This window comes from Mobula birostris, chromosome 6, assembly GCF_030028105.1.
Source record: "Mobula birostris isolate sMobBir1 chromosome 6, sMobBir1.hap1, whole genome shotgun sequence".
NCBI classification, from domain to species: Eukaryota; Metazoa; Chordata; class Chondrichthyes; order Myliobatiformes; family Myliobatidae; genus Mobula; species Mobula birostris.
The window spans coordinates 18,013,335-18,035,045 of NC_092375.1; the positions used below are offsets into that span (position 1 = coordinate 18,013,335).

The 21,711-nt window shown below is 39.5% G+C and overlaps 1 protein-coding gene across 7 annotated transcripts in view; it reads right to left on the reverse strand.

Moving 5' to 3' along the window:
• itsn1 (intersectin 1 (SH3 domain protein)) overlaps positions 1-21,711 on the reverse strand; it is a 234,291-nt gene that overhangs the window by 135,849 nt on the left and 76,731 nt on the right. For all 7 annotated transcript variants that reach the window (XR_011886265.1, XM_072259915.1, XM_072259914.1 and 4 more), the window contains 11 exons: positions 21,403-21,582; positions 18,436-18,541; positions 14,634-14,743; positions 13,952-14,015; positions 13,379-13,516; positions 12,015-12,118; positions 9,104-9,366; positions 7,731-7,880; positions 7,511-7,651; positions 3,498-3,585; positions 685-824 (listed from right to left, as the gene is read on the reverse strand). Coding sequence is in view for 6 of the 7 variants with exons in the window: in XM_072259915.1 (XP_072116016.1) it covers positions 685-824; positions 3,498-3,585; positions 7,511-7,651; positions 7,731-7,880; positions 9,104-9,366; positions 12,015-12,118; positions 13,379-13,516; positions 13,952-14,015; positions 14,634-14,743; positions 18,436-18,541; positions 21,403-21,582 (1,484 nt within the window). In the remaining variant the exon portion in view is untranslated. The remainder of the gene's footprint in view (positions 1-684; positions 825-3,497; positions 3,586-7,510; positions 7,652-7,730; positions 7,881-9,103; positions 9,367-12,014; positions 12,119-13,378; positions 13,517-13,951; positions 14,016-14,633; positions 14,744-18,435; positions 18,542-21,402; positions 21,583-21,711) is intronic.

The following is a 21,711-nucleotide window of genomic DNA, read 5'->3' on the forward strand; positions in this document are numbered from 1 at the left end:
ACTAATGCTTAACAAATTAAACTGAATGATAAAAAAGAAAAAGTTGTTTTTAAATTTGTTCGTGCTGTATAAATGTTCTTGGCAAACCAACACATTGACCATCCACTTGTACAGACTCAATGACTAGGCCACTTCTGAAGTGACCACACCAATTCAGAGACGCACACAAAGATGACAGATAAAAATTAAACTATATTTTAATGACCATCCAGAAATTTCATGTTATTAATGTCCACTTCTTTTATTCCAGATTTAAGTACTTGAATTAAGATGCCACGTTATGATTTGAAATCATGTCTTGCAGATCAGCTCTCTAGTACCTTAACCACAATGCCACTAAACTCAGTAATTATGAGCAATTTCTGCAAATTTAGTTCCATTTATGCAGAGAAATTTAAACATTACAGAATTTCACTTATGGCCAGTAGTCTAGACTTGGGCATGTTATCAACAAGTGAAGTTTAGCGATTCATTGTGAAGGTGTACTAAAGATGGCCACATGGAGATGTTACTCTTTAGGCATGATATGGATCATTCCAAAGCACAGATTAATTCTGATCAAGGAGTGTTATATTTAATTATTGAAAATGGAAGTATTTGAATCATGCTGTTCTCACTTGAGTATTGTACAAGAAACAACTGCAATGTACAGCATGCCAGGAAAAAAATAATCTTCAGTATTACCTTCAACTGATTATTGAAGACATCTATCTCCTGAAGCTTTGCTCTGGTTTCTTTCTCAACTTCATCAAGTTGGTCACGAAGGCGTTGTCTCGTCAACTCTTTGCTTTCCAATGATTTTTTGACAGCAAGAATACTGTCTCCTATTAAAATAAAATATGGTCCTGCAGTGGATATTTGTAAAACAAATTAACTGTAACGAAGCAACGGTACAACTGTAACGAAAACCAATTTCCCTCGGGACCAATAAAGCAGCAGTCCCCAACCACCGGGCCACAAAGCCTGCGCTACTGGGCTGCGAGGGAACAATATGATTTGGCGATAGGACTCAGCTGCACCTTTCCTCATTCCTTGTCATGTCCACTGTTGAGCTTGAATGCATGCGAGGTCATTACCCGCGCGTCATCCATGTCAGCACAGGAAGAAGATCAACTCCTCGAGATTGCAAATGATGGCAGGCTGAAAAGTATGTTTGACATAACAGCTCTGCTGGCATTCTGGGTCTCAAAGTCAAGGCTAAATATCCTGAGATAGCCACGAAAGCATTGAAAACGTTGCTTCCATTTCCAACATATCTCTGCAATGAATGCAACGAAAACCAAATTGCGTAATAGACTGGACATAAGGAACCCCCTTCGAGTATCGCTGTCTCCCATCACCCCTCGATAGGACCGTGTTGTTGCAGGGAAACAAGCCCAGGGCTCCCACTGATTCAGCGATATTGGTGTGTTGCAATGATTTTATATGTTCATTCGGGGAAAATATGTGCTGTGTGTTTAATATCCAAATGTTACTTAAAATGTTATGATGGTATTGACTTACTTGTATAACTATATAACAATTACAGCACGGAAACAGGCCATCTCTGCCCTTCTTGTCCGTGCCGAACGCTACTCTCACCTAGTCCCCTGTCCATATACTTATCCAATTTTTCTTTAAATGATAATATTGAACCTGCCTCTACCACTTCTACTGGAAGTTCGTTCAACACTTACTTCAAGGTCCCCTGTCCTCCCCGATAACTGACTTATCGCTATATACTTGTGAGGAAAATATGCGCTGTGTGTTTAATATTAAATTCGTTAGATAAACCCTTTAAGAAACGAAATTGTGTGTTAGACACTTATCACCAATATTCCGGTTGTGATTAACACCACCGCCCCCCCCGAACAGAATCGCCAAAAACTATTTGTAGAAAAAAATCGGCACGTACATGCACACGCAAATCACACATGCGCACTGGTGCCCGCGCAAGGCTTCATGGTCATTGCAGTCTCTCGGGGTAAACAACGTATTTGACTGCTACTCTTGTCCATTGGCAACCATACCCCCCTACCCCCCAACCCCGGGTCGGCCAGTCCGCAAGAATATTGTCAATATGAAACCGGTCCGCAGTGCAAAAAATCACTGGGGACCCCTGCAATAAAGTATGACTATGAATATAATCATTTGAAAACTAAGTGACTCCCTCGTAGGAACATGAATACAAGCCTTGACAAATGCTAAGGAAAATGGCAAAAACTTTGATGAAGGTATCTGTAGTCAAAGTATGTACGGCTTAGTCATGCTGATTTTAAAGGCTACATCATTGTACATTCATGCAATAGACAGGTCTTCTGTCTCCCAATTCTCAGTACATCCTTCTCTCCACAGTATCTGCAAGAGAACTGCAGATTTCTACACCACTGAATGAAAAAATATTATGTACCTCAATTAAGTTTCACCATTTACTGAAATACTTTGAATCCATTCCCATAAAATCAGTCTTGAACTTTGGAGCATGAAGGTCAATTCATAAAAGTAACACACACAAAAATGCTGTAGGAACTCAGCAGGTCAAGCAGCATTTCCGGAGAGAAATAAAGAGCCAGCATTTTGGGCCGTGAACCTAATTAAGAGTCTCGACCTGAGATATTGTCTCAGGAGGATCGTTGCACTCAGGTGTAGAAGGATCCTTCATTGCTGTTTCTGTAACAGTTTTGTTTTACTAACCAGGGTTGTTAGCACTAAGCTGAACCCCCTGAACCTGGAGGATTGGTGGACCACTCTTAGTCGGTCCTCTACCCTTTGACCTGACCAAGAGTCAAAGCACAAAGCCCTGACTCTAGCTAACATAGTTCTCTGGGTCATTGTGACATGCAAGCCTCCAAACCCTACAAGGTTGTGGTCCTCTTGGAGAAAACTGCAGAACTAATTAACTTCAAAACCTGTGCTTTAAAATAAACCTTGAAATTTCTTCTTAATCAGGCATCACACAAGTTCCCTCCACCAAATTCTATTCACAGTACACTCTTCACAAGTAACAGTAGTAGTAGGTTGTCACAGTGGTTAGCATGACGCTATTACAGCTCGAGGCATTCTGGAGTTCGGAGTTCAATTCCCGCACTGTCTGTGAAGAGTCTATATGTCCTGCTCAGATTTTCCTCAGGCGCTCCAGTTTCCTCCCATAGTCCAAAGGCATACTGGGTAGGTTAATTAGTCATTGTAAATTGTTAGGGTTAATGGGATTTATCAGTGGTTGCTGAGATGGCGTTGCTCAAAGGGCTAGAAGGGCTTATTCTGTATTGTATTGTTAAATAATAAGTTAAAATAAAAGCAGTGTAGAGATGGGGCAAAGATGAGCGTGACCAGAATGTTTTCAGAAAGTCAGGGTCAAAAATTCAAATTACTCTACTTCAATAATAACCCAATTTCTGAGAAAGGCTGCAATTGTAACATTCTTTTGGCAACCAAAATTATATTCAAACTGAGTTATCAATTACATGCAAATACATATTTTTAAGGTATAACATACGCTAAATTAAAACAATCCTTACTATGTATGTTGTTCTGTTGGACCTGCTTCAATTTATCATTGAGAGCTTGTTTTTCCGGAATCAGTAGACTGAGCATCTGTTGAAACTCCTAAAAGGTCATAAGAAAAGTTTCCTTAAGTACATTTTCCTTAAGGTATAGTTTTTGTAACTGAACTGAAAGATCCATATTGTATTCATGGAATTGAGGCATCACAGCAAAAGCCAACATTTACTCTCTTGGTCACAGTGGAAATACTCTAACAGTACTGCAGAGAGGAACGCCCCAGGATTTGGACTTGACAACACCAAAAGAAAACTGTGATATATTCTTGGGTCAATATTGCTTGCAACTTGAAGGGGTAGTTACAAATGGTGGTATTCCAGTGTGCTCCCATCGTCTTAAGTGGTAGGGATTATCGACTTTGGGTTCTCAGAGAAGCAGAGGATTCCTCCCCACTGCAGTGTGATAATGACCAGATAATCTGTTCTAATAATGTTGATTAGAGTTAAAATTAAGCAAAAAAAAAATTCAAGGATAACCTCTGCTTTAAAACAATGCAAAGGGATCTTCAACTAAGACATCTGTCTTAGTGAGACGATTATAATCATCGACTCATATAGAAAATTTTTATTATGGTAAGGCAGAATTGGGTTTATTATCCTGACTTGTATACCATGAAATTTGTTGTTTCGTAGCAGCAACAAAGACATAAAATTACTACAAATTAAAAGCAAATAATTTGTGCTAAAAGAAAAGGAATAACAAATTATTCAATGTTTTAAAAATAACAGTAGCACCTTGTTCCACACTTCAGGGCTCAGCTAGGTTTCTGTGTACAGGTACTGGAATGGAACTTGAATACGGAACATTTAGACACAGAACCAAGTGGGCCACAACCGAAGGACAGAAGCTAGAAATCTGAGGGGCAGTCTTTTCCACACTAGCTGCCAGAGGAAATAATAGGGGGTGGATGCAACATTTTAAAGGCATCGAAACAGATAGAGGAGTAGAAAATTAAGTAGGATATGGGCTTAATGCAGACAAACGGAACTAGCTCAGATAGGCACTATGACTAGAATGAATGAGTTAGGCTGAAGGGCCTACTTCCATGCGGAACAACTCCATGAGAAATCAGTTAGTTACAATGCATCTTATAGCGAATACTTAATAGAGAGTGGATATGCTCTTAAATAGCACTGAGGTCCATCAATGTGATTGGAGTATTCCACTGCGATTTCAACTTGCAATTTTTAAAATGGAGGAAACTGCCTGGGAAGCACAGAAATCCCAACCTCAAACCCATTGCTACATTCGCATGGTGTCTATTAACTATGAAATCACTGGTATCTCTCAACAATTTGTTATTAAGGGATTCCAAGATCATAATTCCACTTAATGTCAAAATAGGTTCACATGCTCAAATACCAAAACTAAATGCTTTCCAAATAGCAGTGAACAATCCCATCATGCAGTCATAATATTAATCTCAAGAACACAAAATACTCTGCAGATGCTGGGGTCAAAGCAACACTCACAACACGCTGGAGGAACTCAACAGGTCGGGCAGCATCCGTGGAAACGATCAGTCGACGTTTCGGGCCGGAACCCTTCGTCAGGACTGTAGGGGGAAGGGGCAGAGGCCTATAAAGAAGGTGGGGGGAGGGTGGGAAGGAGAAGGCTGGTAGGATCCAGGTGAAAAACCAGTAAGGGGAAAGATGAAGGGGCGGGGGAAGGGAGGCAGGGAGGTGATAGGTAGGAAAGGTGAAGAAAGGATAGGGGAAAACACAATGGGTAGTAGAAGGAGGCAGAACCATGAGGGAGGTGGTAGGCAGCTGGGGGAGGGGGCAGAGTGACATAGGGATAGGGGAAGGGAGGGGGAGGGAATTACCGGAAGTTGGAGAATTCAATGTTCATACCAAGGGGCTGGAGACTACCTAGACGGTATATGAGGTGTTGCTCCTTCAACCTGAGCTTAGCCTCATCACGGCAGTAGAGGAGGCCATGTATGGACATATCTGAATGGGAGTGGGAAGCAGAGTTGAAGTGGGTGGCTACTGGGAGATCCTGTCTGTTGTGGTGGACGGAGCGGAGGTGCTCGACGAAGCGGTCCCCCAATCTGCGTCGGGTTTCACCGATGAAGACGAGGCCGCACCGGGAGCACCGGATGCAATAGATGACCCCAACAGACTTGTTGCTGAGTTCCTCTAGCGTGTTGTGAGCGTTAATCTCAAGAATACAGGTAATGACATCCACTGGCTGAGATAGCTCAATAAACATTCATAACTTTTTTCTTTCACATGATCAGAAAATTCTAGTCAGCAGAGAGCTTTCCCTCTATTCCGATCAATTTAAGTAGGACTTACTGACACCATACCCAAGTCAAAGATTGCCTTGATATGAAGGACAGTTACACCCAGTTCCTCTAGATCCAAACAGGGGGAAATATAACCCACAACTGAGGTCTGAACTCGGGTGTGTCTAGTAAAAGGTGTATCAAGCAGTGAGCATAAGTGCATTTTAATTGCACTATTAACCAAACATTTCAATATTTTGCTAATGATTGTGGCAGAAAGGGTAGCAATTGGCTAGATAATTTATCCAATTTTTAATGGCAAAAAATGCCAGGAAATCTTTCATTTTGTTTGGTGGATGCCAATATTGTAGCAGTGCTTGAACAGCTTAACTAGAAGTGAGGACACTTCTAGAGCACAAGTCTTCAAGCATTAATGCTGGTTGCTACTTCAGGGCAAGGCCTTTGTTGTTGCCATTATACTCAGCTTAAAACTAGACGGCATAGATCAAAGATGAGGGGAAAATTTTTTAAGGAGCCCTGAGGAGCAACTTTTTCCACACAGAAGCTGAAAGTTATGTGGAATGAGCTAACAGAGAAGATGGTAGAGACAGGTACAATTATAGTGTTTTTAAAAAATCTAGACAGCATGTGGGTAGCATCTAGACAGCTTCTGGGCTGAGAAGTGGCAGATGGAGTTCAACCCAGATAAGTGTGAAGTGGTTCATTTTGGTAGGTCAAATATGATAGCAGAATATAGTATTAACGGTGAGACTCTTGGCAGCGTGGAGGATCAGAGGGATCTTGGGGTCCAAGTCCATAGGACGCCTAAAGCAGCTGTGCAGGTTGACTCTGTGGTTAAGAAGGCATACGGTGTATTGGCCTTCATTAATCATGGAATTGAATTTAGGAGCCGAGAGGTAATGTTGCAGCTATATAGGACCCTGGTCAGACCCCACTTGGAGTACTGTGCTCAGTTCAGGTCACCTCACTACAGGAAGGATGTGGAAGCCATAGAAAGGGTGCAGAGGAGATTTACAAGAACGTTGCCTGGATTGGGGAGCATGCCTTATGAGAATAGGTTGAGTGAACACAGCCTTTTCTCCTTGGAGCGACGGAGGATGAGAGGTGACCTGATAGAGGTGTGTAAGATGATGAGACGCATTGATCGTGTGGACAGTCAGAGGCTTTTTCCCCAGGGCTGCAATGGTTGCCACAAGAGGACACAGGTTTAAGGTGCTGGTGAGTAGGTTCAGTGGAGATGTCAGGGGTAAGTTTTTACTCAGAGAGTGGTGAGTGCATGGAATGGGCTGCCGGCAACGGTGGTGGAGGCGGATACAATAGGGTCTTTTAAGAGACTTTTGGATAGATACATGGAGCTTAGTAAAATAGAGGGCTATAGGTAAGCCTAGTAATTTCTAAGGTAGGGACATGTTCGGCACAACGTTGTGGGCTGAAGGGCTTGTATTGTGCTGTAGGTTTTCTATGTTTCTATGAAAGATTTACAGCAATATGGATCAAACACAAGCAAATGGGACTAGCTCAGACAGGCATGGATGAGTTGTATTGAAGGACTTGTATTTATCATGCATGTACAGTTTTCTGATCCTGAATACTTAGAAAACTTATGAAGACTTAGGTTTTTAGCTGAGTAAATCTTTTCAGTTTACCAGAAACCATCAACGCTGAAGACCTTTACCCTGAAAAGGATAATGACAACTCACATTGGAACTGACAACTGACCTGTAATTGTTGCTGTAGATGTGTAATTTCTGAAATCCTCAATTCCCTTGTCTGATTTGTATGCTCAATTTCATGTCTCTGCGTAGAAACACGAAACCGGATGTCTTGAAGCTTGCCTTCCAACTGATTCTTTTTATCATTCTGAAAAGATAAACTTGTGTCAATATGTTATTTTATCTATTTCAAAATAACAGAGAGCTTTCCTCACATACAAACTCACAAGTGCTTCAAGTTCAAATTCTAAGGTCTTTTTCCTTGCTTTTAAAGCAACAATTTCTTCTTGTTCTTTGTTTCGTTGGTTCAAGAGTTCCTGTCGACGATTCCGCTCCCATTCTAGTTGGCGCTGCCTTTCTAGTTCACGTTTTGCTGCCTACAGGCAAAATAATATCATTGTGAAATGAAATGAACAACATCACTGGAAAATGCTCAATGTCAGCATCATAACCATCAGCTGATATTGCAAAACTGGAACAGTTTCATTGCGCACCATGTTTTGGGAGGTACCAACTTACTGGAGCACTAGAATGAATATCCTCTGAATTGACTTTACACACAAGTAGTCAAAAAAAATCTGATTCTAAGTGTATATGGAATGGGAAATGTCAGTTATAAATCAATCCCAGACATATTCCCCCTTTAGACATGCCAGTGACAACCCATGCCCTTATTAGCTGCAGATAAAGTTTTCAAATAGTATTTTATATTTATCCACATTAAGAAGGAATTTCAGCATGAATTAAAACTGCAGGGAATTGTGCCTGGATACATATCATAGTCACTGACTGGAAGAGCCCTAACATCAAATTGATTTGCAATGTCCTTCATACACTTAATATGCACCTTAAAAAATTATGACTGTTGTCAGTGGTTGCATAACCAGCACTTGTGATATGTACGAGCTGCTCATATGACCATCCACCACCTGCTCCCATGGCTACACATGATGCTGATCAGGGAGCCAAACAGGTACTACACCCTGCATAAGGGTGGCCATCCGGGGGGGGGGGGGGGGGGGGGGCGGAAAGGACCTTACACCTGCTTTGGTAGAAATGTATCCCTACCCCCACCACACTATGCCACTTAATTGGGACAGGACAGGAGGCTGCTGCTGACCAGTTTCTAACTAGTGCAAGTCATGGGCACTTGTGTGACCATTAGACACTACACCATGCTTATAGCAAACAGTTTTTAACTCTATCCCATTTTGCCCCAATAATCTGCTTCAACAATATGAACAATCCAAAATAACGACACCGCAAATTTTGGAACAAAGTAGTAGGACAACAGTAAACTTGACTCAAATTTTACACAATTTCTTACAATATACAAAATATTTCTTTTCAGAAGCATTCTTGGTGAATAATATTTTCAAACACAGCAAATAATTGCAAAGTATAAGACAATGCACCAGGATTAATATTTAGACACAGCAGCAATAGATAGGTGAACAAGATAATAATAGCCTTAAGTACAACAGGCTATAATTATAGATTTCAAAGTGAAACTGTAATATTTCTAGTGCTACAGTTATATCTTCAAAATATGCAATTTATAAATTAAATTTGATTAACAAATGTCACTACTCAAGTATACCTCACGTCTTTCTATTTCTTTTCTTCTCTCTTCTTCCCTCTGTCGTTCAAACTCCCTTTGTTTCTCCAGCTGTTTCTCTAACTCCATCTGTCTTTTCCTCTCTTGCTCTTGACGCTCCCGCTCTTTACGTTCTTGCTCTGCTCGCTCCAACTGGGCAAATCGTTCTTGTTCTTTTCGCTGCTGCTCCAGAAGAATCTGACGTCGTTTTTCAAGTTCGAGGTTCCCTCGCTCAAAATTCTCACGTTTCTTGTCCTCAAATGTCACTGCAAGGCAGATCCGGTTAAGGGACAGTTTAATAGAAAAGGGAAACAAGTGACTACATGCAATATTGAAATTATTTTGATAATAGTAGTTACAACCTGAGTCAGCAAGCCAGTGTCTTAGAAACAGTTTCTTTCCCTCCATAGATTCCTGAATGGTCCACGAGCCCATGAATACATGCCTACAAAATGTAGTGGATACGACCCAGTCCATCACTAGTAAAGCCCTCCCTACCGATGAGCACATCTATATGGAGTGCTGTCACAGGAAGACAGCATCCATCATCAAGGAACCCCACCATCCAAGCCATATTCTCATCAGGAAGTTTGTACAGGAGCCATAACAACCAGGTTCAGGAACAATTATTACCCCTCAACCACCAGGCTCTTGAACCACGTGGGATAGCTTAACTCACCCAATCACTGAAATGTTCCCATAACCCATGAACTCACATTAAAGGACTCTTCATCTCAAGTTCTCGACGTTTATTGCTTTTTTCCCTTGTAGTATTTGCATAGTTTGTAGTCCTTTGCACACTGATTGTTTGTCTGGCCTGTTAGGGGCAGTTTTTCATTCATTCTATTGTATTTCTTGTAATTACGGTTAATGCCCGCAAGAAAATGAATCTCAGGGTTGGATATGGTGACATACAAGTACTTCGATAATAAATCTACTTTAAACTTGACTTACTATTTAGGTCTTTTTGTACTATTTTCTTTTTGTAATTCTTTCTGTAATTTATAGTAATTTTATGTATAATTTTGCACTGTGCCACTGCAAAACAAGAAGTTTCATGACATACATGAGTGCTAATAAACCTGATTCTGAAGACATTTTATTTGATACACAAATTATCTACCTTACTTTAATGCCTTAACTGAAACTCATTACAAACCATTCTATTAATTATAGCTGTAAACATCCTGGAAATATTTTGAGATGTCAGTTATTTAGTAATCACTTGCCACTGGATTAAGAAAGAATTTCAAAGTGTGTAACCATTTTGGATTGGATGGAGGTGAAAGTTTTACTACCAACTCACAAAATTGTTTTCTTTGCAATTATGACATACCAAGCAAGTTGAGGTGGTGTCTTACAAGCAACAAGAGGAACAGAATCATTTTTCAGCCAATGACATCGAGCCTTTTCCAGTCAATATATAGAATTGTTTCAAAATTAAAACATGCCAAATCTAATAAACAGATTCACTTGCAGTTCCTTTTAATGCATTTATGATCCAAGCTCGTCCTGCAAAGGTCACAAATCACTGAGGAAACCAAATTTCAAATCTATCAGTTTATTTAGCAGACTTAAGTCATTATCCAGTTAGATTGAAAAGAGAAGAGATAATGGAAAGTGCAATTTAAATGATAATGGGGAACAAGAGTAAACTTTCTGGACAGGAAATGGTTAGCTAAATTTCACATGCCTTTGCGTTTTAAGCAATTTTACCACAGGCACCAGCACAAGTATAGACCACAATCTCTGGTGCATCGTGCCAAGTCTTTGAACAAGTTATCCTGTTCAGCCTGCTCCCTTTCTTTTCCCCTTCATATTTCACATTTTTCCCTTTAGCTATCTGAAAAGTTAGTTTATCAACTTCCACCGACCTTTAAGTCATATAACACTAGAGGACAGAAATAGTCTAGTCTGTACCGAACTATCATTCTGCCAGCCCCATTGATTTGCACTGGATCAGAGTCCTACAGACCCCTCTCAATGTGCAACTATCCAAATTTCTTTTAAATGTTGAAATTGAACCCACATCCACCACTTCCACTAGCAGTTCCTTTCACACCATCATTCCCCTCATGTTCCCCTGAAAAATTCACCTTTCACCTATGACCTCTAGTGGAAAAAGTCTGCTTGCATTAACCCTTCATAATTTTGTACAACTCAATCAAATCTCCTCTCATTCTCCTATGCTCTAGGAAATAAAGTCCTCACGTCCCAGAAATATATACACTAGATTATTAAAAACCTGTACAAAACGGGTTTAGCACATTTTCCTGGTTTACTTGCTAATTACTCTCAATCATCAGAACTACTACTACTAGTCCAATAGGCAAAATCAAATTTTCAATTAATCAAGGTCCATCAGAACAGCACCATGAAGATGACTGCTAAGTGAATACACCACTAGGAGTGTGATGGAAGCAACATCGTTGTCGGCATTTAATGAGTGTCTAGACAAGCACTTGAATTGCTTTGGTGTAGGATATGAGACAAGTGTGGAAGACTGAATTAATATCGACTCGTTGGTATGGGATGGTGGGCTGAATAGCTCATTTCCAGACTGCATGAACACAAAGCCATTAGAACCAAGGGCAGACTTAAGCCATTTGCCTCACTGAGTCTGCTTCACCATTCCATCACGGCTTTCCACCATTCCAAGATGGTGCTAAACAACAGCTCCTTTGCTTGCATCTTAGGAAACAGCCCTATTTCTTGATTAGTAAGGGCATCAAAGGCTACGGGGAGAAGGCAGAGGAATGGGGTTGAGAAGGATATTAAATCAGCCATGATGGAATGGCAGAGCAGACTCGATGGGCCAAATGGTCTAATTCAACCCACAATGTCATACGGTCTTAAAGTAGTGTAGTGACCTTGTATCTCTTTTTTATTTTTCAGCCTAATTAAATGTACTTACCAGGCAACTTCTTTTCAGATTCCTCCTCTTGTGGTTCTTCAGGTACCCTTTGATCAATCGACAAGGAGCTTCCCAGAGATTTTCCACTACCCGACCTGCCTCTTCTGCAATATTCAAACAGAACTGTTGGACTGTAACATCCCAGTGATCTCAAAGTATTAAATTAAGTTAAATTCATTTCATGCAACTGGCAAAAGGTAAATAAATTTACACATATTTGGGCAAAACAAAATTCACAGTTCTTTAATATAGCATAAGTAGTTTAGATATAGCCTTGGGGAATTGACTGGATGGTTAAATGGAGTATACTAAATCAGAGTTCAAGGATGCACTTGTAATTCTTTTGGCATGCTATGGCGATGAAGAAACTGAAGGTCAGGCATATCCTAACACATTTACCGCCATTATGCAGTGCCACCTTTTGCATGACATTGCATAACTGCAGTAACTACATTCTTTGCTATTGAACTAGATGAGGTTATGAGGGCTTTCACTGTACTTTATCTATTCACTACACTTGATGTGCAGAACCTTCAATTCAGATTCCAACAAAAAGTACTCAAAGGAAAGAAAATAGGCTGCAGATTTTCATTCATTTTTAGTTCTGAGTGATTGTCTGGAAAAAAAAAAATGAACAGTTGCCTCCATGAATCACTACGTTACTCTGTCATAAAGTAGTAATAACAGTTCAAGAGTAGCTTGCTTGGTTCTCACCAGTCATCATTAACACACATTCAAAGCTTATTATAAGACCAAAAGATAAAGGAGCAGAATTAAGCCATTTAGACATCGAGTCTGCTCTGCTATTTCAACATGGCTGATCCATTTTTCTTCTCAGCCCCAATCTCCTGCCTTCTCCTCACATTCGTTCATGCCCTGACAAATCAAGAATCTATCAACCTCTGTCTTAAATATACGTAATGATTTGGCCTCCACAGCCACCTGTGGCAATGAATTCCACAGATTTCTGGCTAAAAAAATTCCTCCTCACCACCGTTCTAAAAGGACACCCCTCTATTCTGAGGCTGTGTCTTCTGGTCCTAGACTCTCCCACCTTAGGAAACGTCTTTTCGTAAATCAACTCCTTCAAGGACTTTCAACATTTGATAGATTTCAATTAGGTCACCCCTCATTCTTCTGAGTTGTAGTGAATACAGGCCCAGAGGCAAACGTTCTTCATATTTCAATCCTGGAATTATTTTTGTGAACCTCCTTTGTACATGAATTGGTTTACAAAATGAATCACATGAATTGGTTTTCTCAACTGAGAGTTACTTTTAATATTCTAAGTGAAATCCACTTATTGTATTGAATAATTATGTGACTAGAAGTTGTATTAGTTTAGCAATTCATAGGCAACTCACCTGAATGTAGGTGGGATCAATTCTCGAGTCAGGACAGGAGGCAATGGTTGCCCAGACATGGCCATGTCAATTAAGTGCATTGCAAGAATGAATTCTTCTGCTGTAAGTTTTCCATCTTGGTCTATATCAGAAAGATTCCTACAGAAGGAGAATTTTTGGAGGAAAAAAAAATGGGCTGCTATAATAAAATCTCAAAAACCCTTTAACCATGAGTTTGCTGATACTATGAATTTGATGACTAATAAGTGATTTTATTCACTTATTCACTTTTTATTCTTGTGTAACAAGATTTTTAACAATTCTCGGTTCAGAATATTGATAAAACCAGCCCAGAGAAATTGTCTCACATTTATCTTTACCTTCTTACCAAAGTAATGCTAAAAATGGAAGCTCAATGCACAAGCAGCAGAAGGTCACAGTTCTATATTCTGCCATTCTGAACTACCATGCATTCAGCCAAACAATCTTTAATACAAAATAACAAAATTACTCCAATTATGAAGAGGTAATCAGCATTGACTAAACCCAGGCTTTTACAGAAATAAATTATTTGTGAATAATAACAATACTAACCAGATAGATGCTAATTGAGCCTGTGGTAAACTGGATTGCATTAAAATGGTTCTTGCTTGCGGACCTGCAAAATGAACAAAAACAAACCAATTGTCGTTTACTCTGTTCCCATCGGAGCCATCTTTTCTGTTTAATCCTATATCTTTAAATCCTCATTGGGCCATGACACGAGTAGGCTTACAATGTCCATTCCCATGAGAGGAAATAGTGTTGCAGTTGCTATTATTAACCATAATCTAAAAGTAAAATAATAGTAAAGGGAAGATAAAGCAGAAAGAGAAACAGAAATATCAACTGCAAAACAAAAAGTTTAAGGATAACATAGAAAAAGGAACAAAAATGAATTATAAATAATATTTCCAAAATAATTTGAAAATCAGAAACTCATGTTGGCAGAATCAGAATTTTTAGAACAAATTTACTTCTAAATTATGAAGCTTAGTACAATATATTTCAAGTCAAATAAAACGGAATTTAAGCTCACACAAAGCTGAAGGTGTGAAAAGGAGCTGGAATAAGATAAATTTGGCTGTTACTTTTCCATTCCAGTAAAAAAAATACTTAAGTGTAAATATAGTATACAAAAGAAAATAATTTTTAACAATTCTGTGCAAAATGCAATCAAATCCATGTGCAAGCTAATGAATGAACAAACCAAAAAGAATGAGTTACCAATACTTACCTGTTAAATGTCCACTCATTGTCTTATCATGGCTGTTGAAGAGCTGCCTGTATTTCAATCTGGATGATTGAGGAACAGCCCATTCTACAGTAGCAGCTGTGGGTGGCACACTGGAATAGACCAAATGAAGAAAATAATTTTATAAATTCTACTTCCGCCTTTGTGCGGAATCATAGACACAAGAAAAATCTGCAGATACTGGAAATCCAAAGCGCAACACACACACACACACACACACACACACACACACAAAATAAATGCTGGAGAAACTTAGTAGGTCGGGCAGCATCTATGGAAAAGAGTAAACAGTCAATGCTTTGGGCTAGGTCCTGAAGAAGGGTCTCGACCCAAAATATCAAATGTTTACACTCTTCCAGAGATGCTGCCTGACCTAAGTTCCTCCAGCATTTTGTGTGTGTACCCTTGTGGGGAGCCTTGTATTAAAACTGACACCCAGAAAAATGTATTCAACTTGTATCAAGTTTATCACTAAGAAAGCACTGTCAAGAATAACTTTAAAAGTAAAGCTCGTCACAAGTCAAAATTCATATTATTTTAGCAAGCGATCATGTATGTTATCTGGGTATTTCAAATAATGCAATGCAATTTAAGTTGGTCCCAAAAATTTCATCTTACTCTGACAAAGATGTCTCCATTAGTCAGCATCACAAAATTTAAAAAGAAAAAGTGTCCTTGCTAAGAGACTACTTTATTTGAAAATTTTGTGTATACTGGAAGTACTTTTGTGTATACTGCACAGAAAGTCATGATCCCAGCCACCATATTATTGTACGAGAACTGAAAGCTGGACAATGCGCTCTACAAACACAGAGTAAGACAATTATTCTTGCAACCTATTTTATACCAGATGCTCAGAAACAGCCTATTAGTTGAAACAAAATAAATGGAACAAAGCAGCAATTAAAGGAGAAAACTACTGGTTCTCATATTGGTTTATTATTGTCAAAATGTACTACGGTATCATGAAAAACTTACTATTTATACAGAGCAAATTAGTACTCAGTGAATTAAACTAGTACAAGGTAAAACAATAGTAATGCAGACAACATGTAAAATCTACTGAAAAAGTGCAATGCAGGTAAGTGATAAAGTGTAAGATCATAACAAGGTTATCAAGGTTAACATCAACAGGTAAGGCACTGCGGTCAAGACTCCATCTTATCATACAAGCCGTCCAGTCAACAGTCTAACAATAATGGAATAGAAGCTGTCCTTGAGCCTGGTGACACATATTTCAAGGCTTTTGTATCTTCTGCCTGATCGAGGTCTGTGCATCACTGCAAGGACAGAATTTTAAATGCGAGAAATTCTGCAGATGCTGGAAAACCAGAGTAAAATACACAAATTGCTGGATAAACTCAGCAGCATCTATAGAAATGAGTAAACTCGGAGGACTTCCAAGTCACCAAGGGAACAGCAGCGTAGGAAAAAGTCTCTCGACAAAAAAGAACGTAAACTGCCCCAAGGTCAAATTAGACAAATATTTAGTATTGCATAACTATATCAATAAAAGGGGCAAGGATGGAGTCTAAGTACAAGAATAAAAAGTCCACTCAGAAAGCTGATAGATATAAACAGACGCAGCAAGACGAGGGACCTAGCTCCCCCACGGCTAGCCAGGACAGAGATAATGTGGAAGGATCGGTGAATCTGATTTCGATTCTTAGAGAGGTTTGTGATTCCCAACAAGATATCAACAAACAGCTGGAAGATATAAAAGGAAAAATAGGAAAAACTAATCTGCGGTTAGACGAAGCTGAAACGAGGATTGTAGGGACTGAGGAGAAGCTGCAAAACACAGAGGAAGTGATAGGAGAAATGCTAAGGCTACAAGAGCAGCTCCAGTGGATGCTAATAGACCAAGAAGGCTGGTCAAGAAGGGAAAATGTGAGGATCTATGGAGTTCCCGAAGGAGCTGAAGGTAAACCGGGATTGGTGATTCCTTTCGTGGAGAAGCTGTTTAGAGCGATCCTTGAAATACCAGACACAAAAGACCTACGAAGAGAAAGGGCCCACCGCGCATTGGCACCGCTACCTCCAGCAGATGCCCAGCCCAGATCAATTCTAGTCAGATTTCTCAGTTACAGAACGAAGGAAGAAGTGCTTAAACTGGCATGGCAAAAGAAAGGCCTTATGTGGAGCAACTGTAAAATCAGTTTAGACCACGATTACGCACCAGGATCCTTGCCAGACGGAAGGAACACGCGGAAACACAGAGGGTTCTGAAGGAAAACAACATCACATTTCAGACCCTGTATCCAGCTTGGCCAAGTCTTTTACGATGAAGGGACAAAACCTACGCTACAGTGGAAGGGGCAATGTTGGATCTGGCGGTTCAGGGACTACCCATAAAAGTTATCACCCAACCGGAGTTGTTACTGGAGGAGATTCGGCAGCGGATATGGCAGCCAGTGCAGCGAGGACGCTCCACTCGAACCAGAGAGTCAAGCTATAAGGAAAAGCTGCAAGTATTCAGATACGAACATACAGAGTGTGTAGAATAATTGAGAAATGTCTGAAAAGAGTAAATCGTACTTAAAGGTAAAATGAAAGCTGATCATTGAAAATAAACTAGACGGAATAACTTGAGTGATAGCAATATGGTCGAGACATAAAAAGGAGAGAATTCCCTATGACTGTTCACACTGCGGAGGACCCTCTAATACAGACTGGAGACAGGGGTTATCCCTCCGAACTGAGGCAGGTCGGTGCTCAGGCCTCAATGTTGGAAGTTAGGAAAAATTTTCAAATGTTCTATGTTCAAAAATGTCTAGCGTTTGGTTTTATGTTCTGGTTTACTGTTGAAGAAGAATTGCTTACTGTATGTTTAGAAGAGTGTTTTTTTTCTATTAGAGAAAATGCAAATTGAACTGGTAAAAATAATTTCCTATAATGTAAATGGGGTTTTGAATCCAATTAAGAGAAATAAGATTATTCACAGAACATTAATTAAGGTATTTAAGACTCAGATATCTCTGAACTTTGAGACTCTATTGTTTTTGGAACAGAAGAAAGATATAAAGCTACTGCAGGCCCTTTTAGCGGCAAGAAAGAAACCAATCACCAGAAAGTGGCTAAATCCAACATCACCTACATTAGAAGATTGGCATGAAATCATTTTGGAAATATTTAAAATGGAAAAGGTGACTTACTCTCTGAGAATTCAAAAGGAAAAATTTTATCAAATTTGGAATAAATGGATTGAATTTATAACCCCAGAGCGAGCACACTTTAGGTGACTCTCTAAATGGTTTATACTGTTTGTCTCACCAACATAATAGTAGTGTTAGTGTAAGCACCCTTGGCTCAAATGTTTACTCTTTTTTTTGGGAAAATGTGGAATTAACACAAGTAAAGGAAAAGATTTAGTGTAATTTTGGACAAGAAGAGATACATGGAATTAGTATTCAACCACTATTATTAATATCTTTATAATAACTATTATCTTTAGTTTAATAGAGTGGAATTACAATTGCACACAGACATCTATTTGAGTGCCTAATTATTTTCTATATTATCTTAATGTGCACTTGTGAATGTACAAATTAATATAAACAAATTAATATAGACTTATTCATATAAAAAAAGGAAATAAGTAAACTCAACATTTCATTATGATATAATATTCATTCAGGTTCTTCATCCTTCCTTTCGAGTCCTGAAGAAGGGCTTTAGCCCAAAACGTTGACGGTTTATTAATTTCCATAGATGCTGCCTAACCTGCTGAGTCCCTCCAGCATTTTATGTGTACATGAAACTTAAATTTCATTGAACAACTCACTTTACATTTCCCATATCGAATGACTGTGCTTTTTGTAGTTTTGTTCCATTTGCTTGACAGACTGATACCGAACGACTGAAGGAAGAACTCTTTGGCAATGTGGCTCCTATGTGGGATTTAAAGAATAACAGTCATTTTGTGTATTCTCATACCTCTGGTGTTTTTAAACCACCTGCCTTGGTAACTCTTCCCCCCGCTCCCCACCCATTTTTATGATCTGATCACAAATGTACATCTTCTGATTTCTTTCTCCCTTCACCACCACCTCTTCCGGTACCACTAGTGGAAGCAGATTAATTTCAAGAACATGTGCAAAGTTCCCTGCATAGTATAACCCATGTTTTCAGGAACCTCAATAAATTATTTTTAAATTGGTCTGTCCAATCCTAATATACATCATTGCCCACTCCCTTCTTTGACAATATTCTGCCTTCTTTCACAAAGTGTTTTGAGATTTCATCCCTCTTTCCTTAAACACTGCTCTCACATGAAGTTCAATTCTTAGCACACCAGATTCATTATTATTAAATAGAGCAGAGTTATTCATTCCAAATTTCAAGCATTCAGAAAAGAAGATTGAGCTAATGGAGACCTATTGAGTTACAAGGGACAGGTGAGTCCTGGACTGGACATCCTGCACACTTAAGGAAGGTGAAGCATCTCCCATAGCCTCTCATCTCCAAGTGTAGAGATCACCGCAGTACCACTGCTTGGCTTGCCACCCAGGAGGTTACTCGTACATGGCCTCTCCTACACTACTGTGCCCAGAGCAACACTTCCATGTGGCATCCCTGTTCTTACAGTTGATGAAATTCACACTAAAGCATGATGTTTGAGCTCTCTGGTCAATGAGAATGGGTAACAAATCACGTCCAAATTCTTAGTGAGCTACAAACAATGGACTCAAAATTTATTCCCAAGAGAACTAAAACATTAAGTTTGATATGGAAAATGAGGGGGAAAAAGTGCCCTTCTCCCAATTGGGATGAAGGAAAACAAATCAGGGGTACAGATGAGAGGACACTAGATCAAATTAGTAAATGGCAAATTTGTAAGTAACTCCACCATGGACAGACCCAAGTCCAGCTGCGAGAGGAGGAGGATTGGTAATGGGCTAGCAACCCTATCCCATAAAACACAGCTTTACAGAAATGTCAGTAGAAGCTCTAAAGGCCTCATCCCTGGGCAAGGAAGGACCTTCAAACGGTTACACCTTGAAAGACTGGCCCAGGACAGAGGACTCTGCTGAGCTGCTGTTGGTTGCCCATGCCTCAGCAGGAGTGGTGGGTTAAGAAGAATAAATTTCTCACCTTATACTTTGCTGTTATAAAGGGAACTCCAGCTTCTCTAATCTTACAACATATCTTGATTATTCTGATAAATCTACCCAATATCAACTCAGAGCAATGATACTTTCTTAAAAGTTTAGGTGGTAATATTCTGGCAGAGGCATAACTAGTGACAGAGACTAGACTTGTTTAAAAACAAAATTAGTTAATGGAAACTCGCCAAGAGGTCCCTTTAAACCTCTGTAAAGTTTTGTAGCTAAATTTTGTTACTCTTCCTCAATCACAATATCTTTGCATCTATGTTAACTTATTTCATTTTGGTCATCTAATTATTCCTCAGAAGTGTGTGAATACAAATCAGAAATTAAAAGCTTTGACAACAGAAGTAAGGTTTGTTGCTGATTTTCAATTTGAGCAACACAGAGTCAGGGAAAAATATAATACTCTCTGTATTATTAACAGATCAGTTCGTTCAAAAAACCACTTGCTCAATCATGTCAAGGGATCCACAAACAGGTATAGGTTGAAGTTAAAAAGTTAAGGGAAACCAGACAGGTTTATTTCCCCACTCAAAGGGCAATATAGCTGTGCAGTACCTTATCAAGTCTAATAAAATGAAGTTTCAACTGTTTCAAGAGAAAATTGGATACATTTCTGGAGAAGACAATAAAATCATAAGAGATCATTTGTTTATTATGTGCTGTGTTGTATGACGTAGACTATCAGGGTCTTTCCATGACCATGACTTTCTTGGCAAATTTTTGTACAGAAGTGGTTTACCATTGCTTTCTTCTGGGCAGTGTCATTACAGGACAGGTAATCCCAGTCATTGTCAATACTTTTCAGAAATTGTTTGCCTGGCGTCAGCAGTCGCATAACCAGAGCTTGTGATATGCACCAGCTCCTCATACAACTATCCACCAAATGATCCCATGGCTTTACCTGACTGTGATCAGGAGCTAAGTAGGTGCTATACCTTGCAAGCTAGCAGAGGGAAGGAGTGCCTTATACCTCCTTTGGTAGATGCACATCTCCACCCTGCCAACCAGATCTAGATTTAAGATACAGAAGAATTGGAACATTTGGCCCGCAAGTCTGCTCTGTTATTCAATCATGCTGTTTTTACTGAGTACTGTACCAGCAGTTATGCTCGAAATGACAACAAAAAGTGACTTGACTTGATTTTATTTTCAATCCCATTCTCCTACATTCTCTCTGTAACGTTTAACCAATCAAAAACCTATCAATCTCTTCAATATACCTAGTGACTTGGTCACCACAGACAACAAATTTCAGGTTCACTAACATCTGGCTATTCAGCCTCATCTTCATTTTAAAAGGAACATCCCTCTTTGAGGCTGTACCCCTGGATCCTTGACTGCCCTACTAATGGAAATATTCTCCTCATGTCCACTCTATCTCGGCCTTTCAGTATCCAATAAATTACTGTGAGATTCTGACCACCCCTCTCCTCCCAAAGGAATTGAGGGGCAAAATCAGAAGGTAACAGGAGTGAAAAGAGGACATCAGGATTGCTTGATCTAAACAAGTTTTTGCATTTTCTATCTTCGAATATACAAAAGTCATCGTCAAAACCAATTCATCCTTACATACTTAATTACCCATTTTTGTTCAAAAATTCAAAGTAAATTTATTTATTATCAAAGTACATACTCACCCGGATGAGCAAAGGCAGCTATAGGCTGCACCATAGAAGGTGTCCCATTGGCTAGCGCAGGGACTCCAACTGCAGGAACAGAAGATACCAGTGGTGGTGACATCCCCACAACTGGCATGGGCGCCATTGACAAAGGTGCTACTGAACCCATGGAGGACAAAGCTGGAACACTGGCTATACCTTGATAGAAGAGAAAAAAATATTACACAACCGCCACTCGAACAGTGAACAACAGGCAGCAAAACATAACAGCAGAGCTTTCAAAATTGAGTTACTTAAGTCAATAACAATCAGGATAAATAAAACTAA